At 27.2% G+C, this 18,960-nt stretch overlaps 3 protein-coding genes across 3 annotated transcripts; 1 reads left to right on the top strand and 2 right to left on the bottom strand.

Moving 5' to 3' along the window:
• Positions 1–6,087: 6,087 nt before the first annotated feature.
• Positions 6,088–7,988, bottom strand: OCT59_020124 (uncharacterized protein; the record flags this gene model as incomplete). The annotated part of the gene is made up of 7 exons (XM_066148964.1): positions 6,088–6,099; positions 6,167–6,181; positions 6,266–6,850; positions 6,919–7,615; positions 7,712–7,789; positions 7,850–7,914; positions 7,986–7,988. The coding sequence occupies 7 exons, from the start codon at positions 7,986–7,988 to the stop codon at positions 6,088–6,090; spliced, it is 1,455 nt and encodes a 484-aa protein (XP_065989920.1).
• A 3,355-nt stretch (positions 7,989–11,343) lies between these two features.
• Positions 11,344–13,872, top strand: OCT59_020123 (uncharacterized protein; the record flags this gene model as incomplete). Its single annotated transcript, XM_025311542.2, has 4 exons — positions 11,344–11,605; positions 11,697–12,256; positions 12,342–12,523; positions 12,618–13,872. The coding sequence occupies 4 exons, from the start codon at positions 11,344–11,346 to the stop codon at positions 13,063–13,065; spliced, it is 1,452 nt and encodes a 483-aa protein (XP_025170610.2). The 3' UTR covers positions 13,066–13,872.
• A 1,016-nt stretch (positions 13,873–14,888) lies between these two features.
• OCT59_020122 (uncharacterized protein) lies at positions 14,889–15,272 on the bottom strand (the record flags this gene model as incomplete). The annotated part of the gene is made up of 1 exon (XM_066148963.1): positions 14,889–15,272. The coding sequence occupies one exon, from the start codon at positions 15,270–15,272 to the stop codon at positions 14,889–14,891; it is 384 nt and encodes a 127-aa protein (XP_065989919.1).
• Positions 15,273–18,960: the final 3,688 nt, after the last annotated feature.

Here is an 18,960-nt window from a genome sequence, read left to right as displayed (position 1 = left end):
ATATTTAACTTAAATAGGTGATAAATAAGTGTTAAAATTATCGAAAATTGACCAAAAAACCAATATTTTTTCGATACATTAAATACTGTTTGACAACAAATTTACCAATTTTTTTTTTATTCATTAATAAATATATAAAAAGAATTCCATTATGAAAAATCGTTGTAATAAATATAATTTATTTATTTATATATCGAGATTTATACAACTATGTGAAATTTATGATCTGATGGATTGGATGTGATTTTAGGATTGTATTAGATTGTATTACAAATGAGTTATAGTAGGTTTAAGAAATGATTGTGCTCGTTGGTTGATATTGGGCAGGATTTAGGATTTGAAGACTCTGTAATTTTGAAATTAGACATTAAGCATTTGAGGTCGTTGAATAATTTGTTGGCATAAATAGCCTTCTTTTTGGTTAGTGACGCGAAGCACGTCTTTATGTTTGCACGGAAAGTGATATTATTGTAGAAAAATTAAAAAGATTTTTTATTCTATTGGATTTGTAAGCAATTCGTTCAAGAAATTTATTTCTGATTAAGGGAAAAAACTTTATTTGTATTTTTCTAGGGAGAACTTTTGTAAAAAATGCGCGAGCAATATTGTACTGACTTTGGAATTTGTTGTTAATTTGTTTGTAGATTTGTATCCAAAAGCGGAAATAAATATAATAAAAAACATTGTCTATAATAATTGTATGTTATTGAACGGGCGTCAAAATATCGGCCGAAGGCCGATATAGCCCCGTTCAATAACAATATTATTATACGCGATATTAGGATTAGTACAAAAATATCGGTACAATGAATTCCGCACAAATAATCCTAATGAGCGTGTAATAATATCAAATATCAAATTATCGCATATATCACACCGCACCTTGATTTAAACTTATTAAGCTTTTTTAACTTTTTTTGACTTTTTTAACTTTTCTCCCCTTCATTCATTTATTTTCTTTCTTTTGGTTTGTTCTTGGGAATTGTAAGTTTCCGTATTTTTTTCTTAAATTTTTATTTAATTTTAACAAGACATTAACCAACGAATTTGTTTCTTTTTTTTAGGTTTTTCTTGAACATGCAGGATTTTGTGCGGTAGTATTTTTTACTTTAATTTGCTTTACTTAACAAACTGTGATTTTTCTGGTCTCTTGAGCACGAGGGAAATTTGGTGAAGAGGAGTTTTTTACACAAACAGTTACTAACAGTTCGTTTTCTTCTTTTTTTTTAGGCATACACTTCTAATTTTGAAGCATCCAAATTTCAGGCAAGTTTCCGAAAATATTTTGAAAACTTTATAAGTAAAAAAAAAAAATGATTTTTTTAATTTTAATTTTCGTAGATCTCTGACTTTGATTTCAATAGTTAAGTTTACAATAATACTATCGAAACTTTTTTTTCAGTATTTCAATATGCGAAGAGCTTTAGAACCAGGGTTGAGTCTGCGACACTCACGATAACCGCTGGGTTGTAGTGGCCATCAATAGGCCAGGTCCCTGGCAAGAATCTTCGCGCGAAAAATTCGTTGAAAGTGTTCCCTAACCAAAAATATTACATTATGAATTTTATTTTATTCCCTATTTTTTTTTTAGATGGGAAAGCACGTCAAATTATGATTTTCACAAGTATATTTCAGAATCGATATGTTGTGCACGGACGCAAAAAAGGTTAGCTTTAGCACCAGTAGCACCGTAAAAAAGCTCGGGCACGTGATCCGTGATGTGGCGACTGAGTTTTGATTGGCTTTATCTTGTATAACATTCGAGTTTTCGGTTTTTGTTTAAGATGGAACTAAATTATCATAGTAAAGATAGTTTGTTTGTATTTAAAAAATTTTATTCTGAGAAAGTTTACACTTTTACACATATTTTACATATTTAACGTTAATAATATTAAAAGTGATAATAAAATTCTTATATATATAAATAAAAATATATATGAAATATGAAATATAAGTTTGTAATGCTATAGAAATGCTTATAAATTCATCCAACGTTTATAAGAATACTTATATAGTCCATATCTGCTAAAAAACTTCATTTATAAATATTTATATAAATTTATGTGAAATACGGTAATGTAGATTTTTAGAAGATCAAAATATGAAATAAAAATTTAAGACAAAGTTAGATGACCGTTGCGAGAAAAAAATATATATACCCGCCACATCAGTCACGTGCTTGAACTTTTTTAAGTTACATTTAATCAAATAATATGGACTAATTAAAACTTGTACTACGTTACTTAAAAATTTCTTCTAGAATGATTTATATATTTACTGATAATGCTTTTTATGTTTCCAATTTTTCTTTTATTTTTTTTTTATAAATGTCAGGTTCTTTATCTTTATTCACATAAAACTTTGTTATAAAAAATTGTACTATCATAAGTATGTGATGCATTATTATTTATCGTTACACAAATAAACCTTTAACAAGGACTCCTATAACCTAAAATTAGAAATCGATTTGCTTTCTTTCAAAATAAAAAATACTATTCTAAAACAAGCTAAAAATCAAACACAACAAAATAGATTGACAAAATTTTTTATTTTCTTTATTTTCCTTTTTAAACAAAAAACGACAAAAAAATACTAAAACAAGCTCAACCAATCACTCATCTAAAAAAACAAAGCTCGACTAAATTAGTTGTCGTTATATTAAAGATTAAAGAATGTTTGAAAAGTTTTATTCCAATTATTTATAGATAAAATACATTGTTTGTATTTAATTTGGGAGAATTCTTTATTAAAATTAATTTCGGTTTGGGTAAATAAATTCGTTTTGTTGATCATTTAAGGAATATAGGCCCAATTGAAAAAAAATCAATATATAAATGGCTTCCCAATCGTTAAGAACTACACTAATTCAGAAAATCAAAATTTTTTTAAAAAATAATTTTTCAATAAAAGAAATTTTAAATATTCAACACAAAATATCCAAACACTATAAAAATGAATTCACGTCAAATCTTCTTTGCTCTCTTGATTGTGCTTATGGCTACTATCGTAACAGCCTCTCCTTTGAATTTAAATCAATTAACTAAGAGGTAAATACAAATACAATATTGATACTTTTTAAAGAAATCTATTAATTTTATTAATTTAATCATTAAAGAAGAAATGCTCAAAAAGACAAAAGTCCATCGAAAGAAAAAAACGGTGAAGTCAAGATTACCTTTGACCAAATTAGCGAAGACGGTAAAATCTAAGCTATTAATTTTTCATATTAGAATCTTTTTATTAGGCATTATTTATTCTCATTATTTCACCTATTTAACATCATTTCAAAGCATAGCACTAATAGTTAGACGTACCATTATAAAAAATGTGTTAATATAGATTATTTTAACAACATAAAAAAAACACAAAAAAAAAATCATTCCTCTTCAATTTCATTTTTTTTTTCATTTCTTTTCTTTTAGAAATCATAAGTTTTGAAAAACTTCGATATTGTTTTCTTTAATATTTGTACCAATTTCTTTTTTAAAAAGAATTAAATAGAAATGTGCTTTACAAAATATCTTTTATCTTCCATAACTGGATAAGGATTTCGTCATTTTGAAATTTAGTAATACCAAGTTTGGTATGCAGTTTCGTGTAAATTTTAAATAATTGGACTAACCGTTTAATCATAGTTGACTCTACGCGGAATTACATCGCTGCTATATAGGTATTATCTGGGTGTTACGGAAAAGTATTGGTATCCCTACTCAAAGTGATAAATAAAAAAACTTGCCAAATTATACACCACTCGCTCTTTTTCGTCTTACCCGAGTTATCTAACTATAGTTAAGAATTAAAAATAATTAAGATTAACTTTAAAAAAATATTTTGAAACTCATCATTGCCATAACTACTATTTATATTGTATGTTCGGTATTATATTTTTTTTACTCATTTGATAGTTCATTGGTGAGGATGTAACAATAGCAGTATAAATTGTAATTAACATGACCCAAAGAAATTACATTGATGATTAAGGAGAATTGGCTGAAATCCACGTCTGCACTTTGTACTTTATATAAAATGTGTGTTTTGTTAACGAAAAAAAAAGAAATTTTTTTATATATAATAATTTTTTTTCTTACAAAACAAAAAATAACTTAGTATTTGATGTTTGGTACTTCTCTTTCATACACTTCTTTGTTCATTCATTTGATTCAATGCTGACAAATAGGCACTTCATTGCCAGCTCTTTCACCAAAATGAGGTACGGTAAATACGTATGTCGAACAAAGACAACAAAATCTAAAAAATGACAAAAAATAGTTCAAAATAGTTATTTACTATCATAAAATATGTTCTAACCTGTAAAAATCTGAAGAAACAATAAAAAGCATTGTTTCCAAAGAAATAACTGGTAGATTTCTTCTTAAGTCTTCCATTTCCAGTATTTGCTACTACAGCTCTAATGTTTTCACTTGACTCTTTAGAAACCTGAATCCACATGCCGCTTATCGGTTCTGAGGATAATGGTGGAAATATAGTAAAGATATATAATAATGGAACTGATTAGAATTATAATGAATATAACCATTAAGGGAATAAGTGGATTGAGGACTGGAAGAAAGGTTTGATATTTTCCAACAGATGGCTGGAATAGAAATTTGATTAATGCGGCTATTACATTAATCGAACCAGCAAGAAAAGATATTGATAAAATTTTAACAAATATATTAAATAAAAAGTTTTCAGATCACGATATGATAAAGGGAAAATTTTCGCTACTCTAAAAAACGAATCCGCGTTTGGACCGATTATCATATGTAGTAAACTTTTTTGGCGTCTTTAAGTGGGTTATTTTATATAAATAACCACAAGATTTCTTTTTTTTTTTTGCAACGCCCACCGGACCCAGACGCAAAATAATAACTTCTTCAAAATTTTTGCAAGTGAAGGTGTTACTTTTCTTGAGAGACGCTGCTTCTTTTTTGATTAAAATATCAATTTGATAAACAAAAAATGCAAGTACTTTTTATTAATATTTCAACTCTGTTCCTTTTTTTTTATATTACAAGTGTTTTGGGATTGTAGAATATTCAGTTATGTTTAGTTATGTTTACCGGACGAATTCAAGGCTTAACATTGAAGAGTGGCTTCATAAAATAAGTGATGTTCCATTCAATAATATTGTCAAGAGAGAATCCATAGGGTAAACATTTTTTGCCTTACAATTTTAAATGTGATCGTTTGTTAACAAATTTTTGTTTATTTGTAGTTAGGAACTTCAATCAACAAGCATCTGATAATCCTCCTCCTTATAGCAAGTGAATATGTTCCAGTGAACGAGTGTTAAGGTATTTATTTTGAGGATTAAGTTTCATTTTTTCTTAATGCTTGCTCACCTTGGAATTTATCTTTCTCTATCTGGTATTGTATTATAATTTTTCAGATATTTTCTTTCGTCCTTGACTATTTACGCACCTGATTTTTCGTAATTATTGGTTTTATTGTTGTCATGTGAAGATATTTTCTTAATATAATTTATATAAAAAATGTAAATTTTCGTTAAATTAGCTTTTTTAACCATATATTGACCATCTCTGCTACTATGTCGGGGTCATTGAGGGGTGAAGCTTGCATTTGGGTCTATTTACGGATTCCATAGATGTCTACAAGATCGAGTCCAAGGTCTTCGGCAAGAGAAGTGGCTGCGTGCAAGTTTTATGTATAAATATGGGTATAACAGATAAGAGATTTTAAATTTTAGGTTTTTCAAGAATGAATATTATAGCACGTGATCGTAAATTATTGTTTCCATCAAAAAATAAGATCATTAATCGATAAAATATATTTGTATATTGCTTTATTGCTAAACCATAAAGGCAAAATTTTCATTACTCTGGAAAAATTATTAACATCATTATATTAACATTTAAATGTTAAAATTTAAAAATGATAACGGCAATTACATTTTTTATTATAAAATAATTTATGTTGTTTCAAAATGTTTTTACATCAACAAGAAATAAATTCACTTTCCCAAATAGAGATTACTTCATCAGCTTCACCATGAATTAACAAAGTTGGGAATTTGATTTTATGTAAATTCAAGATGCAAGTAAATTGTTTGCTTAATAGCTCCCTCTATCGTTCGTTCTGCAAATTAATCAAATTGTTATTTCATTTGATCATAGTAAAAAATTTTTAATAATTATATACAGACCGGAAGACTGAAAGTCTATCAAACACTTGCCATAATTTTATTATATTTCTATTATTTTGTAAATTTGGATTTGATGACGTTGAAGTTGATGAAGTTGACGAGTTGACGCCAATTTATTTGATTAAGTTGACGCCAACGTATTTGATGATGTTGATGTATTTGATGATGTTGAAGCCAATATATGTTATTTGATGATGTTGACGCTAATGTATTTGGTGGAGTTGAAGCCAATGTAATTGATGATGTTAGCGCCAATTTATTTGATGAAGTTGAAGCCAATGTATTTGATGATGTTGAATCCAATGTATTTGATGGAGTTGAAGCCAATGTATGATTTGAATGATTTGATGAAGTTGAAGCTAATATATTTGATGAAGTTGAAGCCAATGAATTCGGTGGAGTTGAAGCCAATGTATTTGATGAAGTTGAAGCCAATGAATTCGGTGGAGTTGAAGCCAATGTATTTGATGATATTGGCACCAATGTATTTGATAATGCTGAAGGCAATGTATTTTTGAGCCAAATATATGTTGACGCTAATGTATTTGGTGGAGTTGAAGCCAATGTAATTGATAATGTTAGCGCCAATTTATTTGATGAAGTTGAAGCTAATATATTTGATGATGTTGAATGATGTCGAAGCCAATGTATTTGATGATATTGGCACCAATGTATTTGATGATGCTGAAGGCAATGTATTTTTGAGCCAAATATATGTTATTTGATGATGTTGACGCTAATGTATTTGGTACAGTTGAAACCAATGTATTTGATGATGCTGAAGGCAATGTATTTTGAGCCAAATATATGTTATTTGATGATGTTGACGCTAATGTATTTGGTGCAGTTGAAGCCAGTGTAATTGATGACGTTAAAGACAAGGTATTTGATGTTGAAGTCAATGTATTTGATGATGCTGGAGCCAATGTATTTGATGATGTTGACGCTAATGTATTTGGTGCAGTTGAAGCCAATGTATTTGATGACGTTAAAGACAAGGTATTTGATGTTGAAGTCAATGTATTTGATGATGAAGTTAACGCCAATGTATTTTGTGGAGTTGAAGCCAATGTATTTGAGGATGTTGAAGCAAGCGTATTTGACGATGTTGGAGCCAATTTATTTGATGATGTTGAAGCCAATGTATTTGATGATGTTGACGCTAATGTATTTGATGAAGTTGAAGCCAATGTATTTGATGATGTTGAAACCAAATATATGTTATTTGATGATGTTGACGCTAATGTATTTGATGAAGTTGAAGCCAATGTATTTAATGATTTTGAATCCAATGTATTTGGTGGAGTTGACGCCAATGTATTTGATGATGCTGGAGCCAATGTATTTGGTGGAGTTGACGCCATTGTATTTGATGGAGTTGAAGCCAATGTATTTGATGATGTTGAAGCCAATGTATTTGGTGGAGTTGGGGCCAATGCGATATTGAAGCTAATATATTTATTTGATGATGATAAAGACAAGGTCTAAGATGCTATGAACTTCTATTTAACAAAAAATCTCTTCAAACGTATTAATGATTTCAACCTTTTGTTATTGAACGTTTCTCGGGAGAACAAGTTCCGATAAGTTTCAAAGATCTGAACTATTAGGATTTGAACTGAACTTTATTGATAATGAAGAACGTAAATAATCTCATAAATTAATCAAAAACATTATACATACCTTGAACAAATAATCAGATTTCCTATCTTAAGATCTGATGAAACATTGAAAGCGATATGATAGTACTTAATATATCAAAATATAATTAGGATCATTAGAAAGAATTTTAATTATTCATATTCCAAGTATTACCAACCATAGAACATTCCAACACGTTAAATTGTTTCAAGTCCAATATGTTTGATTAATGCGATTTTCATCAAATTAATTGAGATCAGATCACTCATTCCAGATTATAAAGCAACAATACTGATGAATAAAGAATTTGAAATTAGTTTTTTGAATTTAAACATGAATGAATAAAAAGTACTTTTATTGATTTTGACCAAGTCTAATAATGATTTTAAAAGTTACAAGTAATTTAATTATTTTCAACAAATAATAACCCTTACAACCCAATAAATAAAAATATCTAATAATTAATTTTCCTTCCGGGCCCATAAAATATCCAACTTTAATTAAAATATTCGATTGAAAATTAAAAAATAATAAGAATTACGTTCACCTTATTCCAATTGCTTAAAAAAAATAGCATATACTCGCAAACCAATTATTAACATCATTAACACAAGAGGAGGCACATTTCTAAACATTTCGAAATGTGTTGTTCAAGAATCTTGTACGTAATTCTTGAGCAATTTCCAAGAGAAATTTCGACTTCGCATATTAAGATGGTATCAAACTAGCCATTTTTGACTACGGTCACGGATCGGTCGGATCGTCTGATTTTTCACTTTTTAGAGTCTCAGTAAAATTATGATAATAATTCTGGTAGGAATTACAAATCAGCTTAGCGCAATTAACGTATGCACAATTACAAACTCTACAATGGAAGGTTACTATTCAATTATTCTCAAATTTATTTATAAAAAAAAATGAACTTTAATTATTGTAAAGAGCAAAAAAGGAAATTTTAATTTCAATTTGCATAAAATACAATATAAAATTTTTTCTCATTCATTTTTTACTAACGTCACTAATAAATAAGTAATAATAATATTGAAACAAAAGGGATTTTCTTTTACTTAATTAATTATTTATTTATTATTTTAAAAGATACCAATCAAAAATTGAGAACATTAATTTTTGATTTCTTGGGAAATTCAATCTTCGTTAAAAGATAAATTAAAAAAAATTAATAATTTTCAAAAAAAGTATAATATGTACAATTTTTGTTTATACAATTGAGGATTAATAATTTCTTTAAATTGGGTAATTTATATATACAATTTAATTTAACAAAGAAAAGCACAGGCCACTACTAATTTCGAAATATATTACGCAATTAGGGATACCAATCAAAAAAAGTTCAAAAAAATGTAATAATAATATAATTTTTTAAAAAGTACAATATCTCATGTTTATCTATTTGTTCTCACGATAATAAAATTTTGGTAATTTTGGTAATTTTTATTTTTGATAATTTTTTATAGAAAATAAATTATTAAAAATAATAAATAATAAATAACTAATTTTTTTACAAACTTTATTGACATAATATTATTACGTAAATGAAAATTTCTTTATTTACTTATCAACAATAGGAAAAATTTATTATATTGAAAAAATTCACCCCGAAAAAAAATATTAATTCCGGATTATTAGCAAATACAGTATAACAGATAAACAAGGGTAATTTATTATTTATGTTTTATTTGTTTTAATATGTTGAAAACTAGTTTAAGTATTAAGATTTTCCGGTACCTGATAATCTTTTGAGAATTCCAAATATGGTACATTAATATTTTCTTATATTGTTCATAAGAAATTTTTTACTTGTGAAAAAAATTTAGTAAAATTGTTTAATGACAATGGTTTATTTTGTTTTACATAATAAGAAATTTTTATCCATTAACGAAAATGTTGTACAACTCTTTTAAAAAAAAACAACGGTATTTTTAAGACAAGGTGATTGAAAAAAAAACAAAGAAATTTAAAACGTCGGTTAATAAGGGAAAATAATATTATTAAAATAGAAGGTTGGAAAAAATTAAGAGAATTCCCGCCAAAAAACTTGTTTAATATATATTCCCCACACTAAACTAACGCCTTATTTTATATCACTACATAAAAAAAAAGAAGCCACAATATTGTGTTACAATACGGAAACCCTAGCCTTGCAAAAACTAATTTTAGCAAATTACAAGAATTTTTCAGCCGTGTTTCATGTAACACATCGCGTGACAAGGTCATGAATTGCGTGACAAGGTCATGAAGTGTTTGAGAATGGGAACGTTCCAGAAGTCGTTTCACATGTTTCATACTTTTTAATTATTTACTAATTGGGGAATTTTTCAAGAAAATCATGATGATTATATGCAGGGAAAACACTGGAACCTTGTCACGAGCAACTTACAACTTACATAATAATTCATGATAATTACGACTTATTTGGAACTATTGATTTTTTTCACTTACGAAAGGTATTAGTTGGTCATGAATGATGAATAAATTTAATAATTCCCGTCCAATTTTAACAAAATATCATTGGCTGTGCACATAAATAAACAAATAAGAAGCTGAAGTTGTTGTTATTGTTGATAATGATGAATGAATGAACGCTAAAAGATTAAGGATTAATATAACACAGCCGTAACACTGCCAAGAATAATTATAAAACTTTGGTAAAAAAATATGATGATAATGATTCTTTCGCCTTTCGGTTTTTACTTGAAACGAACATATTATGCAAAGCAAAAAATCGGTACAAACACTTAACATCATTGTCTCCGCATTGTGTAACTATTTGCCAAGCCACAGTTTTAAGCTATCATCCGTTTGGTAAAAGTTTGAATTAGTACTGTATTTGATTTGTATATGATAAAAATGTACGCCACACATTCACTATTTTTAATATTTAATTCATTCTCCATAATAAGTAAGAACTTATTATTTATAGGTTAATATAATATATATTTTTATAATATAAATAAATAAATACTTAAATAGTTCATTGTATATTGTAAAGTAGGTAATGACGCAAATTTGATTGCATTATTGCATAAATGGATTATTTGTTATACTTTTATGCATTGAGAAAGTATGTTGCAGATTATCATCACTAAATAAATAAATTATTTATATTACGATACTACTTTCTATTTTGTGAAATCCTCCTCGCATTTATGTTACCATCAAAACATGATTTAATCCGCCCATTTTTTACCTGGGTTCGAAAAAAAAAAATTTTTTCTCTCCTTTTCAGCTAATTAATAAAATACCTATTTTTTTATTTCGGAATTTTATTGAGAAAATATTTTATTATATTTTCTCTTTAAAAAACCGAAAATAAAAAAATATTGGGAATAAACAAATAAAAACTTTATTTTTTTTTTTATCTTGTTACCTAAATTAGTCCTTTTTTAGTCTATGTTAATTTTTTAGATATAAAAACCTTCGATTTCTTAACAACGAAATAAAAAAAAAAAATATTTTCTCACCCTTTTTGTAAATAATTGTATATAATCCTTTATACCTAATATAATAATTTAAATATGTCATCATCTTCTTCTTCACAATATAATTCATCACAAACATCTAATTGCGAATGGACAATAAATGTATCAAATTGTTTCGGTCAAGAATATTTTCAAGTGGTATATGGAGTAACAACTTATTTATCACTTTTTATATTCTTATGTTCTATATGGTTATTATCATGGCGTCTTTATAGTAGACCGGATACAAAATTATTTAGAATAAAAGGTTTTTTAACGTTAGAAGGTTATTTACTCATACAAATATTTTGGGGTGGTGGTATGTATAATTTATTATAGGTTTTTTTCTTTTCGGTTTTCGGTCGAAACAAGATTAGCTAAATTAATATTTTTCTTTTTCCTTTATTTAGCTCGGGTCTTCAGTTGTGTTATATTAATATATAACTTATTCCCAGAACAATGGATAGTACGTGAAGTAGTGTCGGATTTTTCATGGTTCCTTGGATTAGTTTCTGTCGTAACATATCTAGCGGGAGTATTACGTACAATTCCACGCATGTATTTCTATAGACAGAATCCACATTATAAACACGCTTTACACCTTCCAAATTTACGTGGTATAGCTGGTGTATACATTTCTTATATTTTAGTACTTGGTGTGATTAGAGTTACTTGTGCCGTGTTTTCGGGTTATTTTCGTCAATTTCCAACTAGTAATTCTAATGAAATGATTAGCATTATTAAGTCCATATATTATTGCACTTGTTCTATAAGTGCTATTATAGTAGCTATTGGATTTTTAGTTTATGGAAATAAATTGGTTGGAATTGCTAGTGAAGGTTTACATTTATTAGAAGGTGTTAGCGGTTATCCTTCAAGAAATTCTCGATCTCGTAATACTCAAAGCAATTTTACTATGGGTGCTGAATTGGAAATAAAACACAGAAAATTGCAACGTTCCGTAAGAAAGGTATATATATTTCTATATTATAGATAGTATTTCTATAATCATCTCATCCAAATGTATTAACTTTTAAATTTATTTATATATTTAGATGCGTTTAATAAATTCAGCGTTTATTCTAAGCTTTGTAGCTTTGGGTATTATCTTAGGGGTATACGCCTTCTTGAGCGACAAGATCATAAATAATATCGAAACTAGCAAAGTATTAGCTTCTGTTACAAATTGGATGCCCATGATATTAAACATCTTTGTAATGGCTGGAATCGCCTATGGGTATGTACCTTAATTATTTTAATTATTTTAATCTATGTTAATTTATGTTAATAATGTGTCTAACTTTTTTTTTTCATCATTTTGGTAATTATAGTGAGATGCGAGTACCTGATAAATCAGAACCACGATTGGAAAATATAATAATTCCAACATTATCAAACTCAATATCTGACGCTTCACAATCTCCAATTATGGAACAAGTATATTCAGACGCGGAAAGTTTATACCATTCACGTGAGAATTCTACGGATTCTGATGTTCCTTTGTTACGTTGGCCCGCTCCTGTTGTTACAGCTTCAACTCGTAGAGGTTCGGCACAATTAGATTCTCCTATAAGTATTACATCACCTACATCAGGAAGTTTTGCATCTACTTCTCCACCACAATCTCCATTTTCTCCACCACATATTTATACTTCACATGCTTCTACATCACATACTTCTACACATACTTCTATACCACATTTGCCTACACTATATACGACTAATCCACATGCGTCAACATCAGATAATGATGATACATCAACGTCCGCTTTTCCTTAAAAAATTCATACAACCTACGTTTATTTATGTAGGATTTGATGTAATATTTATGTAATATATTTAAATTTTTATTTTTTTCTTTATTTTGGACATTTAAAGGACTTCTGGGTAAATAAATATATATTGGAAAAAAAAATAAGAAAAATAGAAAAAGAAAAAAAATAGAGGTTTTTTTAGAGTTTACTTTATTGTAGATTAGTATATTATATTTTTTTTGGGATTGAGTTGAGAAAAAAAGATGTGAATTTGATATTCCTTTATTTCTCTCAACTTTGATTCTTTATTATTATATATAGTTTTAAAGTTAATAGTTTTTGCTTTTTTTTTAAAAAAAAAAAGTAAGCTCTAATTTAGTTCCTCATATACATTCATTTTCTGAGAACGAACAATCTTTTGAAAAGAGAGAGAATTTATTTACTTTTTGAGATAAAATTATCATCGATCCCCTCTTTATTCACGAAAAAAAAGACAATCTTTTAAAAAAAATATCTATAATTATCTATAATTATCAATAGTTATCTATAATTATCAGATCAAATATCCCCCCTCTTAAAAATCAAAATTTACTATCGAATCGAAAGAACAATTTCAATCATTTATTTATCCTATTTAAAAAAACAAAAATCTCATCAATATTTCAATTAACGAAACAAAAATTTTTTTTTTTTAAAAAAAAAATTAATATTACCAAAAATATTTTATTTTATTTTATTTTATTTTATTTTTTTATTTTTTATTTTATTATTATTTGTTACTTTAGTATACTTTAGTTTAATTTACTTAGTATAATTTGAAAATTTGTCCCCTAAAAAAAAATTACGAGAAAAAAAAAAAATTTTTTTGAAAAAAAATATAAAATAAAATAAAAATTTTAGGTACTATTAATTAAATTATTTTATTTATTAAAATTATTGTGAGTTATAAAAAAAATTTCATGATGTCAAAAATTTTGTTTGATTGGTTAATTGGTTATAAATTTATATCTTTATCAAGTGAATTCTATTTGAGTACTTGGGTACTAATATTTTAAATTTCAAATATCGTGGTGATTATTGATTGAATGGTTTCAATCTCGACATTATACTTGTAGTACATATTTTGAACGTATAATTTTTTTCTCATTTGATAGTTTAGACAATGGTTTTATCGATTCTAAATAAATCTACTTTAGGATTTCAACGCCCGCTTTGAACGTTTCCATATAATTCGCTTAGATTTTCACGTTAAAACATATTGACTATTTGGTCGGACGATGATTGACCTTATCTCTCGCGGTTTATTCATATACAAGTTTTACTAATGCGTAAAGGAAGACTATATACTATTATGAAAGATGAAATGCTTTAAGTAAACTCATGCGGGCATATGCATGTTCTGCATATTTTACAAAGTTATCATTTTTGATAATTTTTGGTATTGGAAATCAATAACGATACTTCGGACTGTGTAACGGTACCCGTTCCTTGTCAAATGGTCTAACATTATTATTTAGTAATCGTCGTGACGTCTCGTCTCAATGAATAAATATAATAATTTTTCGATTTCAATCACTTCTAAGAATTACAAATAATAAAATAGATCGTTCAAGAATTCAAGATTTTTTTATAGTTTATTTCACATCTCGATATTTTTTACGTTAATCCAATAAAATAATTAATCCAATAAAATAATATTTCTTTATTAATATATATATATATAAATACGCTAAACTGATACATAATTATATAAATAAATAATAATTCAAGATATAATAAAAATAAAATCCATACTATTGTAATAAACTAATAAAAAAAATGTCGAATTCAATACCTTTTAAACCTGAACTAATTTAATAATTCCGTAAGATTTTTAAAATTTAAAATTCTATTGGTATAAATTGCTTGTGGATGTGATTCAGGTTTCTCTTCATTTGATTTGTTTTTAAATTTTTTCTCTCTAATTTCATCACATTCTTTTATTTGAGAACAAATTTCATTATCTTTATTACCTTTAATATCATCATTCCATTTTTTTAATAATTGATATAATTCATCAATAGTTGGTCTATTTTCTATTTTATCATCCCAACATTTAATAATCAAATCTTTAAGGAATTTTGGTGTATCTTCTAAAATCTTTGGTCTAAATCCTTTACATATTTTAACAGCCAAAGATTCATCATGAGGAATATCATTAAAAGGAATTTCTTCAGAAAGAAATTCATTCATAATTATTCCAAATGAATAAATATCTGATGCTTTTGTATATTGATATTCACGTAAAACTTCTGGTGCGATATATGGTAATACTCCATAAATTTCTTCTTTTTTATCTGATTGTGCTGGTTGACACATTCCTAAACCACTTATATATGCAGTCTTTCTAAATAGTATATTACTAGAATGAAGATTATTATGAGCTTTTCCAGCACTATGAATATTTAAAAGTCCTCTTGCAATTCCTAATAATAAAAAAATTTTTGTTCCAAAATTCATATCAGGTGAATTTAAATAATAATTTCTCAAATCTCCATTTTCACAATAATTTAAAACCATTATATACTCTTTAGTATTTGGATCTTGTGTTATTCCATAACAATGAACGACATTAAAAAGATAAATTTGAAGATAAGTTTTAACCTAAAAATAGAGCAAGTTTTTTTTAAAAAAAAAATAAATAATAAATAAATATATAAATAACAATTTTTGTAACAATCTTTTTTAATACTTAAAAAAAAATTTTTTTTTTATAATTACCCTATTTAAAAGATTCGTAACTATATCAATATCATTAGAATTATTCAAACTTTTTAATGCAACAATTTTTGGATTTCTACTCCATTTTTGTTTTTCAATATCCCAATATCTAATACATCCTTCATTCCATTTAGCTGAATAAATTTTACTATTATTACCTTTTGTAATATAAGTGATATTTTGAAATTTTTCAAAAGGTATCCATTCAAGTCTTGATTTATAATAAACAGCATTAAGTTGTGATAGTTGTATTAATTCATCAATATCATTATTATAACTTGTCCAATTAATAAAATTTTTTCTTGATCTCTTAGAATTACAAGGTTGACACCATTTCCATCCTGTACCAGGTTCTTTACATTCTCCACATATTCCATATACTTTTTTTCTTTTTTCTATATCTTTCATATAAACTAAACTTTCTTCTGATTCTGAAGTTGAATCAAATGAAATCGTAACATGATTCTTTATTAAAATAAAAAAATTATTATTATTATTAATTATTATTTATTATTTAATTAATTAATTAAAATTTAGAAAATTTTTTTTTTTACGTAAAATTATTAAAAGATAACGTTACCTGATATTTTTCATGATCAACATCATTCCATAAATTCTTTGGTTCCTCCATACTAATAATTTAATTTTAATTTCAAAAAAAAAAATAAATTATATTTTTATAAAAAAAAAAGTAAAAAGTAATATACTTTTTTTTTGAAATTTGAGATTCTAAATATTCTAAATATTCTAAATATTTTAAATAATTCAAAAATACAAACAAATTTATAAAAGAAACGGTAAATGGTCGGAATTCGGAGTTAATCAAACCGTTCTTGTACCACCTAAGAAAAAAAAACAATCCAATAAAGGTTTAATGAAAAGCCAAATTAATAGAAACAATAACGATTTCAGGAAATAAATATTCTTTATTTGGGATTTTCTAAATGATAAAAAAAAAATAATAATAATACAATCAAAAAATCGGAATTCGGAGTATTTATTTAATTATGAATATAGGCCGTATGGTTGGTTAATAATCATCTCAATAAAATCCTCGTGTTAGCTTTATTATAATACTAGAAAATGAAATATAAAGCGTGTCACGCAAAAATTTCATATTACGATTGTCATATAAAATTTTTGTGTTTCGATAACTAGAACAATCAAATAAGTTGTTCATAACAAAAGATGAAACTAGTACCTAGCCAAATTAATAGGAACAATAACGATAATAATGATTCTATATCATTCAAATTCCGTTTATAAGTAAATAAAAATTAATTTCGAAGCATATTTCTTTTATTCCCACTCAGGCATATGCACCAATCTTGCTAATTATTAATTGAACTTCACATATATTTTTATACAGTATATTAATATCTAATCGTAGACTCGAGATTATTCAAAGATTTAATGTTCTATTCCTCAGCCTTCTGCCAACCTACTGCTCCTTCTATCTTTAGTTCAGTATATTCTCCGTAGTGACGTAATGATTTGTTCTATGTATACTTATGGTGGTTGCGACGGCTGAATGGCTGAGTCGATGCTCGATGATGGCAACATATTTCAAAAGCGAATAGATTTCCTCAAAATATTATTAACAATTATTCTCATCGACAGTAAAATAATAGGCCGACAACGACGGCGGTACCTTATTTTTTCCGGCATGTAACCAGTCGGGTTTATTTGTTATTTATTCCTTTTTTTTCTCATAAAATTCAAATATTAATGTGACGTTATTAACTAGAGCTTACACGGCTGGTTATTCCTGTATCCTAACTAATTTAGCAGTAATGGAAGTTATAGCGGTATACGCTATAATCTTTTGACCGTGATGACTTGTAATAGTATTTGATCGAGTGATCAATAATTTGGGAATCCTGGTCGTTTAATTATTAATTAAAGTATTCATTTAATCATAATAATCAATCATACAGTATCCGAAAATAATTTTTTTTTTATTATTAAAAGATTCAATATTAAATGTAAATACTGTATTGTATATAATAAACCGAAACTTATTTTGTGATGATGATGATGATAACGAAATACTAAAGTTTATTAACAAATAAATTATGGGATTTTGTTTAAGAGCTAACATTTTTAAGTATATTTCAAGTATAATGATTGGGTATTTGATAAAAATAATCAGATTAATGGCGGCTTATATTGTTGCTGACTTAGCCAAGTCTTTAAAAAAAAACTTGTTGTCACCTGATCACCAACGTTGAGGTGCAGCAACATTGATCAGGACCTCGAAAAAAGGGAAGGGGAGGGGAAGGGAAAGAAAAAAGAGCGAGGGAAAACAAAACATACACCACACGTCACACTCTCCCACACACACCACACACACCACATACCCTCCCACACACACCACACACCACACACCCTCCCACACACACCACACACCACACACCACACACCACACACCCTCCCACACAACCACACACCATACACAAACACATAAAAGACGAAGGGAAGTTAAAGGTATTTATATACTTTTTTTTGAATGAAATTGATTAGTCATGAGTCATAGGTTATAACTAATATTATAACATACCACAACTCCTTTTTTTCATGTGGACCGCAGTCGTTTATTTTTAGAGGATCTACTAATAAACCAATTATTCTTGTGTTGTTTTCGTCATAATTGCTGATCAACAGAGTGCTATTTTCGTAACAATGAAGATCTTATGAAATGCCTTCAGATATTTTTGTGTTGACATATTGATGAACTTTCCCCAGCGCCAAGCCGAAAGAAGTTCTGGTATGTTCTATCTCGCTCATTACGCAGTTCTGAGTTACTAATAAAAAAAAACATCCTTAATTTACATTTTGCGGATCGTAAGACAGGGCGTCGTTAAAAAGAAATTCAAAAATGGAAATAGAGCAATTAGAATCTATGAGGGGTATATACATGATATCATTTTCACAATTATTTCAGGCCTGTATTATTTCGACGCGGGTTCTCTCTTCTAATTATACTAGCATTGATGGGTGATTCTTTTGGGAACCTTGCTGTGGAACTGATTGTAAAATGTATAAAATGGGTGTGGATTCACCTTTAGCTTCACTAGCGATCGGACGGAATATCATGCACAAGTAAAAATCCTCTTAATATCCGCTTTACCGAGTCTGCCTTGGAAGAAGGTTCGGAGGA

This window comes from Rhizophagus irregularis, chromosome 3, assembly GCF_026210795.1.
Source record: "Rhizophagus irregularis chromosome 3, complete sequence".
Classification (NCBI taxonomy): domain Eukaryota; kingdom Fungi; phylum Glomeromycota; class Glomeromycetes; order Glomerales; family Glomeraceae; genus Rhizophagus; species Rhizophagus irregularis.
Note: the sequence above shows the minus strand (reverse complement) of the source record. Positions and strands in the feature narration are given on the sequence as shown.